This window comes from Alosa alosa, chromosome 4, assembly GCF_017589495.1.
Source record: "Alosa alosa isolate M-15738 ecotype Scorff River chromosome 4, AALO_Geno_1.1, whole genome shotgun sequence".
Classification (NCBI taxonomy): Eukaryota; Metazoa; Chordata; class Actinopteri; order Clupeiformes; family Clupeidae; genus Alosa; species Alosa alosa.
Genome location: NC_063192.1, coordinates 1,220,174 through 1,242,634, shown reverse-complemented (window position 1 = coordinate 1,242,634; position 22,461 = coordinate 1,220,174). Strand labels below are relative to the sequence as shown.

Here is a 22,461-nt window from a genome sequence, read left to right as displayed (position 1 = left end):
TTAGATATCAACAGAACTCACCTGTATAAAGTCAGTTCTTTGCGTTGGTTCCTCTGAGGGCAGAGGTTATGAGAGTACTGGTGCACTCCCAGTTCAAACAATGTGGAAAACACCTTACTACAAAGGTGGCAACGGTAAGTGAGGTGATCCTGGTGTGTGCGAATATGTTCCAGAAACAAGTCAAGCTTCTGAAACGTCTGAGAGCAAACTTTCACCACACATTTGTATACCTACATTGACAAAATCAGAGGAGAAAGGTTTGTCAGAATACTTGCTGCCAGCGTGGAGTGGACACCAGACTACAGGAAAACCATTCTGTTCATGTGATATAAACTAGTATGTACTTGTACTATGGCAGGATAAGCTTACCTGTTCATTTTTGTGTTGAGTCATATGGGACTTCAGGCGAAAGTAAGTGCTGAACTTCCCCATGCAGAACTGGCACTGGTAAGAGCTGTCAATGACAATGATCTGTTTGTTCCTAACCTGGGGTTCTGGTTTATGTCCACCCCCAGGATCCACTTCAAGATGCCCTTCACAGTGGGTCTTAGCAGTCTCAACAAAACATTCTGATTGTCCTACAACCAAACCAAACAAACTATGATTGACCACACTCAAGAGGTGCATTCACATGAGACAATTATCTCAATCCATACTCTTCACATGAACAATAAAACCTTGATTAGATAGAGATACTATCATCGATCCTGAGGGAAATCGATTGCAAATGCAATTTCCCATTGCCAACCAACTAAGTTGCTAACAGGTTAGCAACTATGGTTTTGAGAAACGCACCCCTGTCTATCAACATTCATTAAACTATTTGTCTATCTACATCCATTGAATTATCTTTCTATCAACATCCATTAAACTATATGTCTATCAATATTCATTAACTATCTGTCTACTTTTAAACAACTTTTAAACTATCTACAGTACATTCAACTTTTAAACTGTCTACTTTTACACTATCAACTTTCATTAAACTATGCAACCACCATGCCTATCCTACCAACACCTTAGTAACCATCTCTACATTATCTGTTTTACAGTAACTATACATGATATTTTACATCAACATTTTTGCATTTTCATGCACTGGTAATTCCTTGGAATTCCTAGTCATTGCATTTCTAGTTTATTTTATTATCTACTGGCATTGTGAAATACTGTTCTAATTAGACCCTGTCATTGGTTTAGGGTGGAAGTGTCTCCATTTTGTATCCTGTGTTATGTAATTAACGTATGTTTGCATCTGATTGTGCGGTTTCCGTGTATATGTTTCTGACCTCTGCTGCACACTAAATTTCTTTTTTTAGGATAAATGAAGTTGATCTAATGTCATTATACACTTTTTGAAGGGTTACTATTATTGATGTTTTTTATTGATGACATTAACTGTGACAATCAACAGAGTACATGTTTTCCTGGTGTTTGCTCCCGGGCACTGCTGGCAATAAATAAAAAATAATGTAGGCTACTGCTTTGGGAACAATTCTTTATGTAAGCATTCATATTTTCATATCATCTGTTATGAAATGCATGCATGCATGCAGGGTTCACAGCAACGCTGTTATGTCATTCAGTCACTTGACTAGGGTTGCCAACCGTTCTGTAAAATACGTAATCGTTCCATGTTTGAAAGGTAAAACACACGTTCCGTATTGAAAAGTTAGACTATGAACAAAGACTGCCCGATTTCTATTAGATAAAGGAAAACCCTGCTGCTGTCATTCATCCCTCTCGGTATTTCTGTCATCACTATCCCACCAGAGAATGCGCTTTTCATTTGAGCCATTGTGAGTCTCATATCGTAGCAGCTCTGATAGCAGCATGAGATTTAAATTAAATGTCTTGCTCAGAGTTTTTCAATGCAGCTGTGCAGGATAAACAATTAAGCTACTTGCTGCTGTAAAATATAAAGAACAAATGTACACATACAGAAAATAGGCCTTTACCAATTTCAGAGCTGTATGTGCTTCTGGAGCTGCTTGTGATGCTAATGTTTTTTTGTGATATTTGCCAGTTTAGTGTTACATACCTATAGGCCTATACATTTCAGAGTTGTTTTGTTTGAATGCAATATAGGCTACAAGCAGTCTTTAGAGTTTTGGCATTGAAACTATTCTTGTATTGAACTGTAAAGAAAATGAATAGAAGATTAATTCTAGGCCTACGGATAATGCCGTTTTAAAGTTTTAAAATTTTAAAGTAAATTGCCCCTGTGTTTTGAATTAAACTTAGGGTCTATGTCAGTTTATATTGTGTCGAATCAGAGACTTTACAGAGGAGGAGACAAAAAACTGAGTGATTGTTTTTTGACTCGTTTTCTCATCTGATGATCATAAGCAGAAAGATTGCGCGGCCGCTTGCCACTTCTGCGCACCACCGTTTCAGTCAGAGCACATTGAACAGGGGGAGAGTGTGTTGAAATGAAACAAAGCAATTAATTTAAGTTTGTATCAAAAAACGTTGTAAGTAGAAGGCAGAGAATCATGAACAAACAGGTCTAACGCAAGAGACCTGTTTGTTCATGATTCCCCGAAAGAGAAAGTTGGTGGGCAAATCACCTATTAGTTAGAACTCGGTCCTAGGCTTAATACTGTATATAAAGGCTTATAGGCCTACATAATATTGATAATTTAAATGTAACTAGAATGTAATGCCAGAGGAATTACAATAGTGGATGGAAAGCTGCTGGCTTAATGTTGGTGGGGAAATACCTGGAAAAAAAACATTAAATTACTTAATCTTTGAGTTCATACAAACCCTCGTACCAAAAGACCTTGTGTGTCAAGGCGTTCTTGAGATATAACATTCAAGATGTTTTTGACCTTGACATTTGACCTCCAACATCAATTCACTTCATCTTCACTCATGCCAAATTTCAGGCATGTATGTCAAGGCATTCTTGAGATATCGCACTTCATCTTTGAGTCCATACAAACACTTGTACCAAATTTGAAGCATATGCGTCAAACCGTTCTGGAGATATAATGCGCAAAGCATGAGATATGGCTGTGACTTTTATTGACACAAGGGAAACACTTAAACAGTATGTGTAGTTTTAGAGAGCACCAGATTGTATGCATTAGAAGCTGAGACAGTTTGATTCACAGGTGACACCTGTGCCAGTGTTCTAATTAGCCCGGGAACTACTCTGGGAGCTTAACGAGCGCAGCTGGCTTTAGGCCATTATGACATCACAGCCATTCAAGTCTATGGGGGGAAAATGAGCTTTTTACCATTTTTAATCCCCTATTTCTCAAAAAGTATAAACTTTTAAGAAAATCTGAAAAAGTTACTCTGTTGTCCAACTCCAGACCTACAAAACGGTTATTTCAACATGTCTGTACGTTAAGCGGTTAGTCGCATTAATTCTTGAAAAGGTAAAAAGAAAAAATGGTTATAATAATAATAACTAGAATGTAATGCCAAAGGAATTACAATAGTGGATGGAAAGCTGCTAAAGTTGGTGGGGAAATTCCTGAAGAAAAAAAAAACATTAAATCACTTAATCTTTGAGTTCATACAAACCCTCGTACAAAAAGACCTTGTGTGTCAAGGCGTTCTTGAGATATAACACTCAAGGTGTTTTTCACCTTGACATTTGACCTTTGACCTCCAACATCAATTCACTTCATCTTTGAATCCATACAAATACTCATACCAAATTTCAGGCATGTATGTCAAGGCATTCTTGAGATATTGCACTCAGAGTGTTCATTGACTTGACCATTGACCTTTGACCTCCAACATCAACTCACTTCATCTTTGAGTCATACAAACACTTGTACCAAATTTGAAGCACATGCGTCAAACCGTTCTGGAGATATAATGCGCAAAGCATGAGATATGGCTGTGACTTTTATTTTGACACACGGGAAACACTTAAACAGGATGTGTAGTTTTAGGGAGCACCAGATTGTATGCATTAGAAGCTGAGACAGTTGATTTCACAGGTGACACCTGTGTCAGTGTTCTAATTAGCCCGGGAACTACTCTGGGAGCTTAACAAGCGCAGCTGCCTTTAGGCCATTATGACATCACAGCCTTTGAAGGGGAAAAATTGAGCTTTTTAACATTTTTAATCCCCTATTTCTCAAAAAGTATAAACTTTATAAAAAATCTGAAATAATAACTCTCTTGCCCCACTCCAGACCTTCAGAACGGTTATTTCAACATGTCTGTACGTTAAGTGGTTAGAGTCGCATTAATTCTTGAAAAGGTAAAAAGAAAAGGTTATAATAATAACTAGAAGGCTTTTTAACATTTTTAATCCCTTTATTTCTCCAAAAAGTATATACTTTTTTAAAATCTATAAAATAACTCTTGCCCCTCCAGACCTTCAGAACGGTTATTTCAACATGTCTGTACGTTAAGTGGTTAGAGTCGCATTAATTATTGAAAAGGTAAAAAGAAAAGGTTATAATAATAACTAGAAAAGCATTTCCTGAAGGAAATACAGTGCATGAAAATGCAAAAATATGATGGGTTTATTTGGTTAAATTATTTGCTTGGTAGATAAGGTTTAATATGGTGAACTGAGTTAAATAGGTGGATAATTTAAATGGTTAAATTATTTAGGTAGATAGTTGACGATAACTAACAGTTGGAATGGCTCTAATGTTTTGCTCCAGTTATGCTAACTATGTTATCAAAGATAATAATGTTAACCAAGTTACTTAACCTAGTTAACTAGCTAATGTTGACCATGTGACTAGCTATAATTTTTGAAATAATGTTAACAAGTTAACTAACATATTAAGTATGCTTACCATGTTAAAAGCTAACTAGCTAATCATTTTTAGTTAGGTATGCTAGCTAACATTTTAACTAGCATCTTAACTATGTTAACCATGTATACTTAGGTAACCTAGCTAATCAATTTTTAAAAGTTATGCTAACTATGTTAACTTAGCTAACATGCTAACTATTTACTCACCATGTGAAAATTCGCTAACTAGCATAATCATTTTTAGCATCTTAACTATGCTAACCATGTTGCTTAAACTATGCTAATCATTTTACTTTAGTTATGCTAATCATTTTAGCAGTTATGCTAACAATGTTAACGAACATGCTAACATGCTAGCATGCTAACCATCTTCAACCAGCTACAGTGGGTAGGAATCATAGTTGATGACAAGTAACAGTTACAATGGCTGAACAGTTAAAAAGTTCAGTAGTTTAAAGGGTTAAATTGTTTAACAATAATAACTAGAAAAGCATTTCCTGAAGGAAATACAGTGCATGAAAATGCAAAAATATGATGGGTTTATTTGGTTAAATTATTTGCTTGGTAGATAAGGTTTAATATAGTTGGAATGACTGAACGGCTAAATAGGTGGATAATTTAAATGGTTAAATTATTTAGGTAGATAATTGACGATAACTGACAGTTGGAATGGCTCTAATGTTTGCTAGCAGTTATGCTAACTATGTTATCAAAGATAATAATGTTAACCAAGTTACTTAACTTAGTTAACTTAGCTAATGTTGACCATGTGACTTATCTAACCTAGCTAATAATTTTTAGTAGGTATGCTAACAAGCATGCTAACATATTAAGTATGCTTACCATGTGACTTAGCTAACTTAGCTAATCGTTTTTAGTAGGTATGCTAACTATTCTAACTAGCATGCTAACTATGTTAACCGTGTTACTTAGGTAACCTAGCTAATCAATTTTAAAAGTTATGCTAACTATGTTACTTAGCTAACTTAGCTAATTATTTTTAGCAGTTTTGCTAAAAATGCTAACTAGCATGTTAACATGCTAGCATGCTAACTATGTTAACCATGTTACTTAGCTAACTTAGCTAATCATTTTTAGCAGTTATGCTAACTATTCTAACTAGCATGCTAACAATGTTAGCGATGCTAACATGCTAACTATGTTAACCATGCTAACTAGCTACAGTGGGTAGGAATCATAGTTGATGACAAGTAACAGTTACAATGGCTGAACAGTTAAAAAGTTCAGTAGTTTAAAGGGTTAAATTGTTTAACAGTGAAATATTGTAGTGAGGACTTTTATTTTGAAACAGTGTTTGGCAGAGGAAGCAGTTGAACAGGATGTGTAGTCTTAATAGGGCCAGTTTGTATGCTTAAAGCCTGAGACTGGCAGTTGATCCAGGTGGCCTGAACACCTGCCATAGGATTCTAATTGCTGTGATGTCATAAAGGCCCAATGTTAAGTCAATGGGGAAATTTTGAGTAGTTTTTAATTAATAGTTTAAAAAGTATAAAAGTTACAAAGGTGAAAAATACAAAGCCCACATGTCATAAGTAAGACCTACGTAACATAGTTTAAATGAAGTTTCTACGTTAAACGGTTGAAGCTGCATTAAGTGCGTTAGAAGAAGAATAATAACTAGAAAAACATATCCTGAAGGAAATACAGTGCATGAAAATGCAAAAATATGATGTAAAATATCATACAGAGTAAAAACAAACTATATTGGTTGCTAGGTAGATGAGGTTTAATATAGTTGGAATGACTGAACAGTTAAATAAGTGGATAGTTTAAATGGTTAAATTATTTAGGTAGATAGTTGACGATAACTGACACTTGGAATGGCTCTAATGTTTGCCAGCTGTTATGCTTACTATGTTAACAAAGATAATAATGTTAACCAAGTTACTATGCTAACTAGCATGCTAACAATGTTAAAATGCTAAGTATGCTAACCATGTGACTTAGCTAACTTAGCTAATCATTTTTAACAGTTATGCTAACTATGCTAACTAGCATGTTAACTATGCTAACCATGTTACTTAGCTAACTTAGTTAATCATTTTTAGCAGTTATGCTAACTATGCTAACTAACATGCTAACTATGCTAACCATGTGACTTAACTAACTTAGCTAATCATTTTTAGCAGTTTTGCTAAAAATGTTAACTAGCATGTTACTTAGCTAACTAGCTACAGTGGGTAGGAGTCATAGTTGATGACAAGTAACAGCTACACTGGCTGAACAGTTAAAAAGTTCAGTAGTTTAAAGGGTTAAATTGTTTAACAGTAAAATATTATAGTGAGGACTTTTATTTTTAAACAGTTTTTGGCAGAGGAAGCAGTTGAACAGGATGTGTAGTCTTAATAGGGCCAGTTTGTATGCTTAAAGCCTGAGACTGGCAGTTGATCCAGGTGGCCTGAACACCTGCCATAGGATTCTAATTGCTGTGATGTCATAAAGGCCCAATGTTAAGTCAATGGGGAAATTTTGAGTAGTTTTTAATTAATAGTTTAAAAAGTATAAAAGTTACAAAGGTGAAAAATACAAAGCCCACATGTCATAAGTAAGACCTACGTAACATAGTTTAAATGAAGTTTCTACGTTAAACGGTTGAAGCTGCATTAAGTGCGTTAGAAGAAGAATAATAACTAGAAAAACATATCCTGAAGGAAATACAGTGTATGAAAATGCAAAAAATATGATGTAAAATATCATACAGAGTAAAAACAAACTATATTGGTTGCTAGGTAGATGAGGTTTAATATAGTTGGAATGACTGAACAGTTAAATAGGTGTATAGTTTAAATGGTTAAATTATTTAGGTAGATAATTGACAATAACTGACAGTTGGAATGGCTCTAATGTTTGCTAGCAGTTATGCTAACCATATTAACAAAGATAATAATGTTAACAAAGTTACTATGCTAACTAATATGTTAACATGCTAGCATGCTAACTATGCTAACCATGTTACTTAGCTAATCGTTTTTAGCAGTTTTGCTAAAAATGCTAACTAGCATGCTAACATGCTAGCGCTAGCATGCTAACTATGCTAACCACGTTACTTAGCTAACTTAGCTAATCGTTTTTAGCAGTTTTGCTAAAAATGCTAACTAACATGCTAGCATGCTAACTATGCTAACCACGTTACTTAGCTGACTTAGCTAATCGTTTTTAGCAGTTTTGATAAAAATGCTAACTAGCATGCTAACATGCTAGCATGCTAACTATGCTAACCATGTGACTTAGCTAACTTAGCTAACTAGCTACAGTGGGTAGGAGTCATAGTTGATGACAAGTAACAGTTACAATGGCTGAACAGTTAAAAAGTTCAGTAGTTTAAAGGGTTAAATTGTTTAACAGTGAAATATTGTAGTGAGGACTTTTATTTTGAAACAGTTTTTGGCAGAGGAAGCAGTTGAACAGGATGTGTAGTCTTAATAGGGCCAGTTTGTATGCTTAAAGCCTGAGACTGGCAGTTGATGCAGGTGGCCGGAACACCTGCCATAGGATTCTAATTGCTTAACGGCTCTATTGTGATGTCATCAGCCCATGTTAAGTCTATGGGGAAATTTTGATTAGTTTTTAATTAATAGTTTAAAAAGTATAAAAGTTACAAAGATACATAGCACCCATGTCCTAAGTAAGACCTACGTAACATAGTTTGAATGAAGTTTCTATGTTAAACGGTTGAAGCTGCATTAAGTGCGTTAGAAGAAGAATAATAATAAAATGCCTTGGAAGAACAGTACAGTGCATTTTCATGCACTGTAATAAGAAGCCTAGGAAAAACAGTACAGTACATTTTCATGCACTGTAATAAGAAGAATTCGGATAACAGTAAGAAGCCTAGGAAGAACAGTACAGTGCATTTTCATGCACTGTAATAATAAGAAGAAGCCAGGAGATTTCAAGATAGTGGATTCCATCCACTATAAAAATCACATAGGCCTATTATTTAGGAGGATTACCCTTGCAAAAAAGGGTTGAGGGTCTGTTTGTTTCAAATGAGTAGCCCTCCATATGATTTCGGGTCCTTCAGGTAGCCCTCATTCCCCAAAAGGTTGGAGACCCTGGCCTATAGGCAGGGGCGGAGCCAGAGGGGTGGCTTGGGGTGGCATAGGCCACCCTTGAGATACGATTGGCCACCCCTGGTGCCACCCCAAAATCCTAGTCTATGATTGGCCATTATGACGGTCTAAGGCGGGACCTTTCTTGATGCACTTGCAGCGCTAGTTTGAAGTGGCAGACAGACATCAGAAAGTGGCAAACACAGCAGTAATACTGCAGTACTATTGCAGTTGATATTACAGTGTTACTGCAGTAATACCGTTGTACTATTGCAATTACTATTACAGTGATAATACAGTAATACAGTGGTTAACTTTTACATAGGCTATTATAATAATAGTCATAATGCAGTAATAGTGTACTGTACATATTCTGCTTTGGTGAGGTACAATGCAATTGCAATGTCACTGAGGTAAACATATATTTTTTTATCTTAATACTGATTTATTGCAGTACTACAGCAGTGATGTTAACATTACAATGATACTGCAGTAAAACTGCAATACTGTAGTATTACTGCAGTTATCATTATAATGATATGCAGTAGTACTGTAGTACTACAATAGTTGATATTACAGTGCTACAGTAATATAACTGCACTTAAGCCTCTTGAGGCACTGGCATTTTTGGAAGTTTTAGCATTATTGGTTTTATTCCATTTTATTTCAGTCATAAATGTTTTTGCTTTCATAATATGCAATCCTTCCTTAAATCCAATGTACCACATCCAAAACCACCCCAGAAATATAATTTGCGTTTGAAAAAACTAAATTCAAACTTGAAGATGACCTACCAAATAAAGTGAATAAATAGTTTTCAGATTTTGTAGATATATGCATATAAATGATCAAAAAAATAAATAAAAAAAAGCTCTCTCTCAAATACCAAGAAAACCCATAAAAACAGGTGTCCATTAGCGGATTAAAGGTGATGGCATATCTATCAAGCCTGAACAGTTAAGTGTAGTGTTATCCTGAACAGTTAAGTGTTTTTGGTAAGTGTTTGATATTTCTGCCTAAGCACACTGACTACTTTAAGAATATGTTTCAAAAAGAAAGAAATTATTTCAAAATATTATTTTGCAGAGATATGTTAGCAGTTTTGAACGATGCATTTTGAAATCATGACTCCTGAGGGTTAATACTGCAGCGTTATACTGCTTTACTGCAGATAGCTAAATTAGATACTGTTATGTGAGGTAGGTAGGTAGTAGGGTAGAAAGAGCCTTATTATCCCCATGGGCAAATTTGTTCTATACTATACTCAGTACAATAGCTGCAATGCACTGTACAACACAATAGGTATAGGTCGGTACCTAAACACAAACGGTAATAGGTATTCACTTTGGACAAAGGTGTCTGCTAAATCCATAACCATAACCATAACCATATAGGTACAGTATAACTGCAGTGTCTTAGCTGTACTGCAGTGTAATTGAAAAAATGTAGCGCATTTGCATTTTTATTGCAGTTTTTTGGCTGTGCTGCAATGCCCTTCAGATAAACTGCAGTAGTTTCTTAGCTGTACTGCACTACACTGTAATGTCCTTCAGAAAAAAACTGCAGCTTTTTAGCTGTACTGTAATGTCCTTTAGAAAAACTTCAGTATAACTGCAGTAAAACTGCCGTTTTTTAGCTGTACTGCACTACACTGAAATGTCCTTCAGGAAAACTGCAGTTTTTTAGCTGTACTGTAATGTCATTCAGAAAAAAATGCAGTATAACAGCATTTTTATTCCAAATACTGGATTTTTTTTATCTGTACTGCACAGTACTTCAAAATAACTGTTAAAACTGCAGTTTTTTTTTATTGTACTGCATTGAACTTAAAAAAAAAAACTTCAGCATTACTGTAGTTTTCTCCCAAAAACTGCAGTTATTTTTTGTAAGGGCATAGCCCATGTTTTACATTAATCGTAAACTACCATATGATTTTACTCATATTATGGTGGTGATATCAATGTGGATAAAGCAAAGCACTATAAATATTGTTACCAAGTGACTCAGTGATAGGTAACGTTAGCCTATAGTAGCTAGAATGAGCTAACTACGTAGTAGACTAGCATTTGTAGACAGTTTAGGCTTGGATGTCTGCAGGCCACAGGGATATTTGGAACAAGAAAATAACACTCCCAACAATATATAATTCACTCCTCCAGTAGACATGAGTTGTGTACTTTATTGAGGTAGACATTTGGACTCATCCACCAATAAAATGGTTGGGAGTCATCGTGTTAGCTAACTAGAACCACAACCATTTAAACAATGGTCAGCCTGCCAGATAGCCAGCTGTAAATCTCTGTAAACACTAATTTTGTCGGTTTGACAGCTTATAAAACACTTGGTGCTGGCTTCCTTAACTTGGCGGTAATGCATCATGTCCCACCGCAGCTTTTAGGCATTTTAAAAAAAATAGCACTTGATCCACACACACAATGCTGGATGCGTGTACTGGGCGTTCCACAAATGCAGAATCAACACTTCACGCACAGAAATCCAGATTTATAAATGTCATTCTATGCAAACACACCCAAAAGTATAATATATTTTTTCAAATTACAAAACAATATATTCTAGCGCAGACGAGAAGTTAGGAGACGGGGAGGCTGAGATATTGTTCCAAAACTCCGGTAATTTATTTTCTAAGGATGTACAGGCTAGGGAAAGGGCAGCAGGAGGTGTCCACTCAAAACAACAACTCATCGACACACTCATCGACCAACAATGCAACACAACTCACTCACACATAATCCACTTCTACTAAATCCACTTGACTAAACTTACTAGACGTCTTAGAACCCCCAATTCTATTCCCTCCCCTTATCAATCGCTAACCTATCACATATCCCCCCCCCCCCAAATTCATTGACACATTCAATCACACAGGAGGGAGAGGGAGACGAAACACTCTCTCTCTCGCGCACACACGCACACACACACACACACACACAAACCGGAAAAAACAGAAGACACAAAGGAACACAGGGGAAAGTCCAACACGGGGGCAAATAGCCCTGGCATTACAATATTTGCTAAGTCATATGTATATATATATTGTCGAACTGGACTCGTTGTGGCACGGCCCATATTAACAAGTCATATTTTTGTGGATAGCAAAACGTGCATGTGAATCAATGAATATTTGTAAATCATGGTATGCACATTTACAAATATTTATTTGTATATTGTATTTCTATCTATTTGTGCATGTATTTTCGAGTTTGTACAAATCTTTTAGAGACAATTCTACCCCCATACGTTTGTTCTAATTATACCACTTATTCCTGGTAAAGTAACTTCTCTACAGAGCTACGATCGCAAATCACTCTTCAACATCTGACTTTCTACTGCACAATTGACTGATATTATGGAACCGTGGACCGAAAGAAAAATAAATGAAAAGTTTCCCCGATCAGGATTTAATTAATTTGGCGTCATTAAATATAGAGGCATAACATTAGGTTGTAGTGGTATGAGTGCCCATTCAAAGACCACTCTAATGTGGGTACAGTAGGTTAGAAGCAGTGTTAAAACTGTGTTAAAATGGTATGTTTAACAGCCAAAAGGAACCCCCAGACCACCACATAGACCTATATGATTCACAATATTAAGCAAAATAGTAACAATAACAATGTCAATCAAATATCAATAATAAAAAACATAAACAAAAACATAAATATACAAATCATAACTCGTGTAAGCTGATCAGATGACCCCTCTTCAAAGATCCAAAACTATCACAGAAATGCAGAACACTAGGCAACTCATGGCATCAAATGCACTGACTGTCTGCAGGGAATGTGTCTGACCAATCATAGTAGGTGTGAGCCGCCTGGGCCAAAAATGCCAGGGCCGTTGTTTTGTCCCAGTCCAGCCCTGACAGCAGCCTTGCCTCGGGTATTGTATAAAAGCAAGCATGCTGTTGTACAGACTCTGATCAAAAAACCTAGCGTGGATATCTCAACTACAGGCCTATCTCTAAACTCCCATTTATGTCAGAGATATTGAAGAAACTTGTGTTAAACAGCTGCAGTCCTTTTTAGACATACATGGAATCCTTGAGCCACTCCAATCTAGTTTCAAAGCCTTTAACAGCACTGAATCAAAACCACTACATTTTTTGAATGATCAGTGATTAGCCACTGACTCTGGGGAGTCAGCATTCTGATCCTCCTTAATCTAACAGCTGCATTTGACACAGTTGTATATTAATCTCTTGTCTGGAGCACTGTGTGGGTATTGTACCACTCTGAAGTGGCTCAGGTTTATCTAGCAGACATAAGTTTTTCTGTCAGCCTGGATTAATCTGTATCCTCCTTGGCACCCCCTCCACCCCCCTTACCCCCTTGTGGAGTCCCCCTGGGGTCTATTCCTGGGCTCAATCCTAAAAAAATACATCATCTCTTTTTAAAAAGCAAATATAAAAAATATAACATCTCTTTTCTCATTGTTATGCTGACAATACCCAAACCTACATACCACTAAAACAAAAATATTCTCACTCCCACTTGTAAATGTCTCTTGGACTGTCTTGAAGACATCAAAGCTTGGATGGCCCTAAACTTTTACATTTTAATGAGAACAAAACAGGAGTCCTAGTTCATGTCAGTGGTATTGCCATCCTAGACTCACAGGACTTACCAGCTATGCTCACCTGAACCATGCATCAAATATTCTGCAAAAAATCCAGATGTATTTTTATTTCGATTTTAGAAATAGAGAAACAAACAAAACAAAACATAGAAAAAAGTAAAATCCAGCTTCTTCTATTTAAGGCTCAAGGGGGAAAAGCCCTTTTTATCATTTGTGCAGGCATTAGCTTCCCTCTTCTTCCCTCTTCCCTCTCCTCTCTTCAGTTAGTCCAACATGTTGTAGCCTGCCTTCTGAGAAAAACAAAGAAGCAAGAGCACCTCACCCTTGCTTGCAATCCAATACTGACTCCCTGTTTGTTATTAATTTCAGGTCCTGTGTGGACATCTGAGTCAAATACCAAAACACTGCAAAATCTGAACAGACAAAAATACATTTTTAATATTGTTTTACAAAACAGTCACGTACAGGGCTGGAATTTCACAGCGGCCACATACTGTATCTGACCCTATTAAAGACACTAATTGAGTAAATGAAAGAATGAATGAATGAATGAATGGATTAATTAATCTACATTAAGGTGTTTGAATGAAAAGAGAAAAGGCTATGTGAAGCAGAAAACAAATAAAAAATATGATGGAGCTTGATACTCACACATGTCATAGTCTGGGGCTGCTTTGGCACTGGTAAAGTATGTGATTTATATGGAGTAAAGTTATTTATATGGAGTATTTATTCATAGATAATCACTCTTCCGCTAAGAAATATATTTCCTCTATCTGAATGGTTGCCAAGCAACGTCGAGACGCAGCTACTTTAACTTTTGTATGAAGTTATGGTAGCGCAGTAATATAGAATGAAATGCGGTCAAGGTGTATGTTTATGCTGCATTTTACAACGGCATCGAATGCGATTCAGCCAATCACAATCAGGGACCGGAACTATCAGTTTTAGAAAACTGCATTCTACCACAACTCCATCACCGCGCTACACCCAGTGAATGCCATTTGACTGGAACCATTCCATCCAATAAAAAAACTTTGATTCAAGGCATTCCTCCAAATATTTAGGAAACAGGCTGCCAAGGTGTGAGGTGGCAAAGTTTGTCTCAGGTGACATGAATGACTAGGCACAGTTGCTCATCTGTCCATCATATAAAGCCCGTCCGTACGATTTGATTGGTGTGTCCAACTCTCATTTGGGCATAGAGGCTTCTCAATGGACAAAGCCCTGACTGAATTTCCCAACCTGAATTTTGTGGGTTAGTTTAAATTTGGGCTGGCTTCTAGGCTAGATAATTAACTTTCATCAAAGAATCCATAATGTGCAGCAATTACTATTGTGCAAGATATATTGACAGCGCATAAACAAACCAAAAAAAGAGTGATTAAAGCATTTCGTTTGTCGAGAAGAAGGATGTTTTGGCTGTTCTCCCTACCGGAGAACAGCCCTCACATATTTAATTGCTCTGATTGGTTAAGTCTATTCAGTTGTGCGCAGAGGTATTTTCCCCCTGTTCCCCATGCCCCATAATCATGTCCCAATTGTACAGTATCAGACTTCACTATATAGTATTCTATCTATTCTCATTTTTTGGATCTCGGGGTGATTCTCAATATTTGAATGTAGTGTAGGTACAAATCTGTACTTACCAGTTTGTTCATCATCCTCTTGCTCAGACTGTTCTTGGTTTTGGTTGCCGCAAAGGGGTACCACCTTAATGGCAATTGGAAGCCGGGAGCCTGTGCTATCTGTGCCACTGGGCCAAACCTTATGTGTTTGCATATGCTTCTTCACATTGGACTTCTGTGCAAATGCACGGCCACAAACAATACACTGAAAGGGCTTCTCACCTGTATGACTATAGAGAGAATAGACTTGTTCAGACTTTTAAGGTGAATGTGATGGAATTACAATGCTCTCATCTATGGATCTATATAATCTTGCATTCATCCACTCAAAGGTAGTGTTAGTTTGTTTTGCATTGTTTACCTTCGAATGTGTTGCTGGAGATCAAAATTTTTAGTGAAGACTTTTTCACAGAAATCACATTTCAGCCTCTGAATCTTCCCCTTTACTTGTTCTGTTGCAATAAATATATATATATATATATATATATCATGCTTAATTTGTCAATGTATTGTCTCTCATCTTCAGGTTGTCAAATGTTTTGTCTGCACTGAGTAAACATGATATCTAATCAATGGCACTTCCCAAGTACTACCTTGCTGGTCTTTCTTGGTCCTTCTAGATCGTTTGGGGATAATGACTTTCTCATATTTACACAAATCAGACAAGTTTGTACTGATGCATGTTTTTGACGCCTGTTTCCCAAAACTGTAAACTGGAGGTGATGTAAAGCCTTGACTCTCCACACACTGGCTTGGGACCTAGGACACATGAACTCAGTTATTACAAAGTAACGTAATGCAGTTTTTGTAAACAAAAAATATAAAAAATACGGATAAGCACTTTCTAGAGGAGTAAACCTGAGCAAAATTCTAACAACTACTGAACCTCAAAAAATATTTTTTACATTGAAATTATGGACTACCTGAAATATATCAATGTAATTAAGTTTGCGTTTCTTCAGCAGGTATACCTGAGTGGGAGGGAAAGACTGTTGTCCCATGGCATGAGCTTCACCACCGCTTCCCCCTACTACTGGTGACAAGGCACTGTACACCTGGACAACTGAGTTGCCATTGTTACATGGCATCTGGGAAGATGCTGTCTGGGTTTGGTTGGAAGGAAGCAAATTTGTTGGCTGCTGTTGGTGCTGAAGGTATGATCCACCTGCATGCATATTTAGAGTGTTCTGTGCAGATACAAAAATGGAGTTCACAGTTAATATCGTAACATGTACTCTTACGGCTCCCACACACAGTTGCGTTCCGTCAACGCATGCCAGTGGGTGTTCCCGATGGTAGCTATGCAAATGACTTGAAGTATAACCATAATTTGATTGGCTGGTGCCGTCTGTTGTTGTCCGTCGGTGCAGCAAAAGTTGAACTTCTCGACGCGAGCGACAGCAATGCGACGAAACGGACCCACAATTCAGTTCGCAACGGATGACATAAGCCCATGTACAGTGGACGGGATGCGTCTCCAGCAGTGCACCGTACGCAGCTGTGTGTGGGAGCCGTTACAAACACATACAATGCATACAAAACCATGCAAACACCAACCCAGCACAGCTTGCTATATGTAGATATCTGAAGGACCCTGATTGTGTAAATTACAATGATTTGTAGTTTGTAGTTACAGGTGCATCAAGGAAAACATTATTATGAATACACTACTATATTCCGTTTCTATATAAATCCTTCATACAGCCTGTAGACCATATTTGACTATATTTGTTAGACCATAGGGTAGCTGTGATATAAATGCTGTAACGAAATTCGAAGTGTAAATATACAAACTTTATGTTGAAAGTGTAAGAACCTTTTCCCATTGGAATGAATGGGAAACAGTCTCCATAACCTCTCAAATTCAGAGTTTTTTTTATTAAAATCTAGGCTAATTGACATCTGTCCGTTGTTAGAATAGGCCTATGTATGTGATATTATTTGGCATTATTAGACATGATTCTGGTGATTTATAACATGTCCAAAGACGTAGCACTAACGTTAGTTACTGTGGTAAACACAGGGAAAGTGTCTTAAGTGGCACCGTGCCTGAATTCAGGTGTGACCTAGTATGCTTAAGATTTGAAAATAGTAGGGATTTGCTTGTCTCGGTTCGGAGCATGTACGGCCCTTGCAGTCTCACTAGGACTCACTGAGGTGAAGTGGTGATGGGGTGAAAACACAGCAAACAAACGTGGATTTTGGTGGAGAGTGCAGATTTATTTACAGTGCGAAAACAGTGCAAACAAATAGCAAACAAAAAGACTTGACAATACAAAACAAAATTCAACCAACAGGTTTCTTAACTCAATAGCACAATTCACAATGTAGACAATACTCCGTACTCAACCTCACAGCAAGCTGGCACTTGAATAGGCCAGCCAATTACCCCAATCAATGACTTGGGCTAAACCATGTTAGAGGGGAGATGGTCCGTACCAATATCCCCACACAGTTAAAATCAACAGCTTAGTACACACAAGACATAAGGTTTCATTTTCACACTGTTACACTTAAATTGCCATAGTTTCCCAGCTTCCTTGATGCCACTTTTCTGGCTGTCAAAATTAACATTGTTCAGCAGGACTTACGTCACTGTGGCAAGGTCAGAAATGTTTTTGGACGTATTATGCACCTCTATGTCGTAAACTCTAGGGGTTAGGCCTCTAAAATGAGCATATACATTAGCCGTGATATTTAAATTCTGCTTGTTTTCTAGCTGCCACATTTACCAACATATGTTCATTCTTACACTATAATTGGAGTGATCCAAACATTTCGCGAATCACACGTGAGCCCCATCGTAAGATGATTCCTGCGCTTAGATCTGCGCTTGTTTCTACATTCGGTTGACAAATGAGAGCCATTGTTGATTGTTGCTGGCTAGGTGGGACAAAGTTACTGATTGGCAAGTAACAAGTAAGTCCCAAGTCAAAACGATGAAGTCAAGTCCCAGGTAAAACATAGAGAATAACATTTTAGACCGTATTTAAGTTCATGTTTGTGCGTCTTAACAGACACAAAGCCCTATTTTAAAGATCTAAAACACACCATCTTAAGTGGATGGTTAATTATACATAAGGCATGTCCAGTCCAAAATCGCTATCTTGACGGCATAATAAGTTCGTCAGACACCAGGCGTATTTTTAAAAAAAAGGGTTGTTCTTGTGTTTCTTAATTAGTCGTGGGTGTGTTTTGGGCGAAACACCCTTTAAACGGATGAGAGTGATATCTGTCATTCCCTTTAAGAGCAAGCAGTGCAACAGCAAACAGCATTGGTATTTTGACGAGTCAGTGCATCTGAATAGGGAAATTTGATTTGGTCTCTGCATTTATCCCAATCCGTGAATTAGTGAAACACACAGTGAGGTGAAGCACACACTCATCCCGGCACAGTGAGCTGCCTGCAACAACAGCGGCGCTCGGGGAGCAGTGTGGGGTTAGGTGCCTTGCTCAAGGGCACTTCAGCCGTGCCTACTGGTCGGGGTTCGAACCGGCAACCCTCCGGTTACAAGTCCGAAGCGCTAACCAGTAGGCCACAGCTGGCTGCCTGTGTATGCAACACCAGGATTCCGCTAAATCTTGCATTACTAAAACGTGTGTGTGACTAGCAGAGTATAGCCTACATGCATCTGCTATTATCTGAACTTATAAGCAACTGAAACTAACTTCACCATGGTCTCTCATTGGCTTACACTTAGTTATTTACTTTCACTATTACTTCATTGTGTCATGTAACATACAGTCGACAGGCATGGACTGACATAGGTTTTTTGAACAACGAACTATTGGACAACTTTTTTCCGGATTCAACCTGGCCAACTGAGATTCTCCGAAATGCGGGCGCAACTTCAAAAGAAAGCGAGCTGGAGTCCGGAACAGGCTCAGAGCAAAGGCCCACCACACTCCACAGCCGAGTGTCCTGCTGGCTAATGTCCAATCTTTGGAAAACAAGCTAGATGACATGAGGGCTAGACTGAAATATCAGAGAGACGTGCCTGCTGCTTACAACTCGGGGCTTGTATCTAGGAACATGGAGGAGTACAAAACTGCTGGGTACAATCTAATGCGGATGGTGAAAGACGCCAAACGAAAGTATGGAGCAAAGATCCAGTCCCAGTTTGAACAGTCTGACACCAGATGCAAGGACTAAGGGCGATGACAGACAAAGCGCCTGCTTCTACCATCGTAAGCCCTGACGCCTCGCTGGCAGACGAACTCAACGCGTTCTACGTGCGTTTTGACACAAACATTGCTGATAACATCCAGGCACATGAGGTGCATGCACCGGGAGTCCTGCCGATAGAGGAGACCGCGGTCACCCTTTCAGAGCATTCCGAAGCGTGAACACCAGGAAGGCAGCAGGTCCAGACGGCATTCCTGGACAAGTATTCAAAACCTGCACAGATCAACTTGCTCCAGTGTTCACAGAGATATCCAATCTTTCAGTTACACTTTACTCGACAGTATCGACATAAGAGTGACATGACACTGTCATGAACGTATCATAAACAAGTCATAAACGTTTATGACATAACGCTTCTGTTATTAAGCGTCATTCATTTTTTGTCATAAATTAGGGTTAGGATTAGGGTGAGGGTTAGGTTTAGGGTTAGGTTAAGTTTAGGGTTAGAGTTAGGGTTAAGGTTCATGTGACATGACCGTGTCATGTGTTTATGACAGTGTCATGTCACTCTTATGTCGATACTGTCAAGTAAAGTGTTACCAATCTTTCTTTAGCCCTGTCAACTGTACCAACTGTTTTAAAAGATCAACAATTGTTCCTGTTCCAAAGAATTCACATCCTGCCGGCCTGAATGACTACCACCCTGTTGCACTGACATCTATAGCTATGAAGTGCTTTGAGAGGTTAGTCAAAAACCACAACTGCTCCTCATTGCCCCAAAATCTTGATCCCCTGCAGTTTGCCTATTGGTCTGATAGATCTGCTGATGATGCCATTCATTTTATACTGCACACTGCATTAGCCCAACTTCATAACAGGGGAGGGAATTATGTGTAAATGCCGTTTATAGATTTCAGCTCGGCATTTAATACAATCAAACCTGTTACACTCATCACTAAGCTGAAAGATCTTGCATTTATCTCTGTGTAAATGGATTTTCAATTTCTTGACCACACAATTAATAATATTGAGGACGCTATCACAGACAATTTGTGCGTTTATAAAGTGGTACCCCTTTCTGTTCACATAGTCAGGTTTGTGGTCAACAGGTGTTTTGATCCTGAAGTGTGTGCCATCCACACATCCTAAGACATCAGGAAAACCGTTTGAACCGTCTGAAAGAACCTCTGACGAGTTGTGTTTTGTTGTACAGGTAGCGAGGGGAAGTGCACGTAAGTGTCAATATGCCTAAACAGAGACACTGCCACTGCTTTCACTGCTCTGCATACGGTGGACTTGTGGACAAGCACCGAGTCACCCACAAGACTCTGAAAAGAGCCGGTGGCAAAGTACCTAAGCGCCAGGCACACTTGTAGAGACGGACTGAGGGCACCGCTTCTGTCCATATAATGTTGCAAGTAGATCGGTAATTTTTTGTAATTCCGTACGGCGAAAACGAAAGCATGTATATAAATCTATGTCATCATACTTATCGTAGGGATGAAATCGTTCACGAATTACTCGTTCACGACGCAAACCGTGCTTAATTTCTTCTCCCCAGCATTCAAAACGGAGAGCCATTATCACCACTTTTTAACGTTTTTTTTACGATGGACCTTACACCTAACGTCTGGGAGGTGTACATTTTAAGTTCTAACTTAGTGTTACGTTGAAACTATCTGCGTGGTGCAACCCGTTATTTTTTAGTAGTTCGTAAACTCGGCCGTAGGGGCAATTTACGTCCACCTTAGGCTAAGATGGAACTTACATTTGACTGGTGCAACCAGCTGCTGGTGCGTGTAGCCTAGGCCAAAGTTCCTGGGCTGATGGCCCACAGTATAAACAGGGTTAACAATGAGGAGCAGAATTTAATTGGACAGGAAAATAATGAAGCTTTATGAGCACAGGTGTATGGCTTGTTGATATAGAGAGTGCAATGATCCTTCCTGCAGAGTTTTTAATTGATTGGAGCTGGTGGACAAGGTTATTTGGAATGCAAGACAGGATGGAATTGCCATAGTCAATGCAGGATGCAACATTAGCATTTACATTGTGGATGTAGATTTGAGTGATCCAAGTGAATATTGCACCAATTTTGTTCACAGTAAAAATTTGATCTAATTCCCATTTGAGGGGACACTTAATGTAATGTAGGACCATGACTTCTAGTTTTGGTCAAATAACAAAGATGACTTAAGATGTAATTGACAAGCTGAGCTCACCTGTGTGGGGTTCTGTGTCGTGGACATGGGTGGATCCATTGATGTAAAGGCTGATATAGCCGATAAAAGAACTTCATCACTCACTAGAACATTCCCTTGGACGAAAGTGTGTGTAATAGGGGACTGAGGAACAGTTATGTATGTAGAGACCTAATGCAGATAGGTGAAGAGAAAAACAAAAATAATCTCATAATAAATACTGAAGTGTGCTTTATACATTTTTTACACAAGAACACAATATATTCAAGACGTACTGTATTTCACAAGATGTACAACCCTTGGCAAAAATTATGAAATCACCACTGTTCATTCAGCCATTTTATTTTCTAGAAATTACAAACAAGACAAATCACACAAGTCAAAACTATTTTTATTAACAGATGAACATTCTAGCTTTGTGAAACATAGCTCAATCAAATGAACAGAAATTGTTGTAATTAAAGGAAATTCATTTTAGGAAGATAGGAAAAAAATATGGAATCACAAAAAAAAAAAAACAATGGAATTACAAACCTAAAAAAAAAATCATAATTAGCACTTTGTTGCACTTCTTTTGACTTTTATGACGGCTTGAATTCACTGAGGCATAGAGTTTACTAATGCAAAACAGTACTTTTTGTCAATCAAGTTCCTCAATCAGCTTTGCAGGATTGAGCCTTGTCATGCACAGTTTTCTTAAATTTTCACCATAAATTCTCAATGGGATTGAGATCTGGACTGTTTGCTTGCCATGTCATTGAGTTAATGAGTTTTTCCTGAAAAAAGGTTTTCACATTCTTTGCTATGGCAAGATGCATAATCATCCTGGAAATAGGGCTGGGACAACGCGTCGACGTAATCGATGACGTCGACGCAAAAAATAAGCGTCGATTTGTCAAGCATAACGTGTGCTGCTAAATATTTTTAATTTTCACGATTGTTGAAGGATTGTTGTTGCCACGTAGAAGCACTGCATAGAACACAGTGGGCTAAATTGCTATTAAATCCGCTTAGCATCGTGACCATGCTGCGCAAATTTGTTCAAAACTGCTGCATTAAAGTTAGAGTTAAAGTAAACTCTGCTAAGGTATTATCACAACAT

General features: G+C 38.0%; 1 protein-coding gene across 8 annotated transcripts in view; it reads right to left on the bottom strand.

Annotated features, from left to right (window-relative positions):
- Window positions 1-22,461, bottom strand: part of znf341 (zinc finger protein 341) — a 147,145-nt gene that overhangs the window by 98,462 nt on the left and 26,222 nt on the right. For 7 of the 8 annotated variants that reach the window (XR_007193369.1, XM_048241466.1, XM_048241469.1 and 4 more), the window contains 7 exons: window positions 21,381-21,530; window positions 16,004-16,219; window positions 15,626-15,791; window positions 15,394-15,484; window positions 15,054-15,262; window positions 370-578; window positions 22-230 (listed from right to left, as the gene is read on the bottom strand). Coding sequence is in view for 7 of the 8 variants with exons in the window: in XM_048241466.1 (XP_048097423.1) it covers window positions 22-230; window positions 370-578; window positions 15,054-15,262; window positions 15,394-15,484; window positions 15,626-15,791; window positions 16,004-16,219; window positions 21,381-21,530 (1,250 nt within the window). In the remaining variant the exon portion in view is untranslated. The remainder of the gene's footprint in view (window positions 1-21; window positions 231-369; window positions 579-15,053; window positions 15,263-15,393; window positions 15,485-15,625; window positions 15,792-16,003; window positions 16,220-21,380; window positions 21,531-22,461) is intronic. The other variant, XM_048241467.1, reaches the window with a different exon arrangement.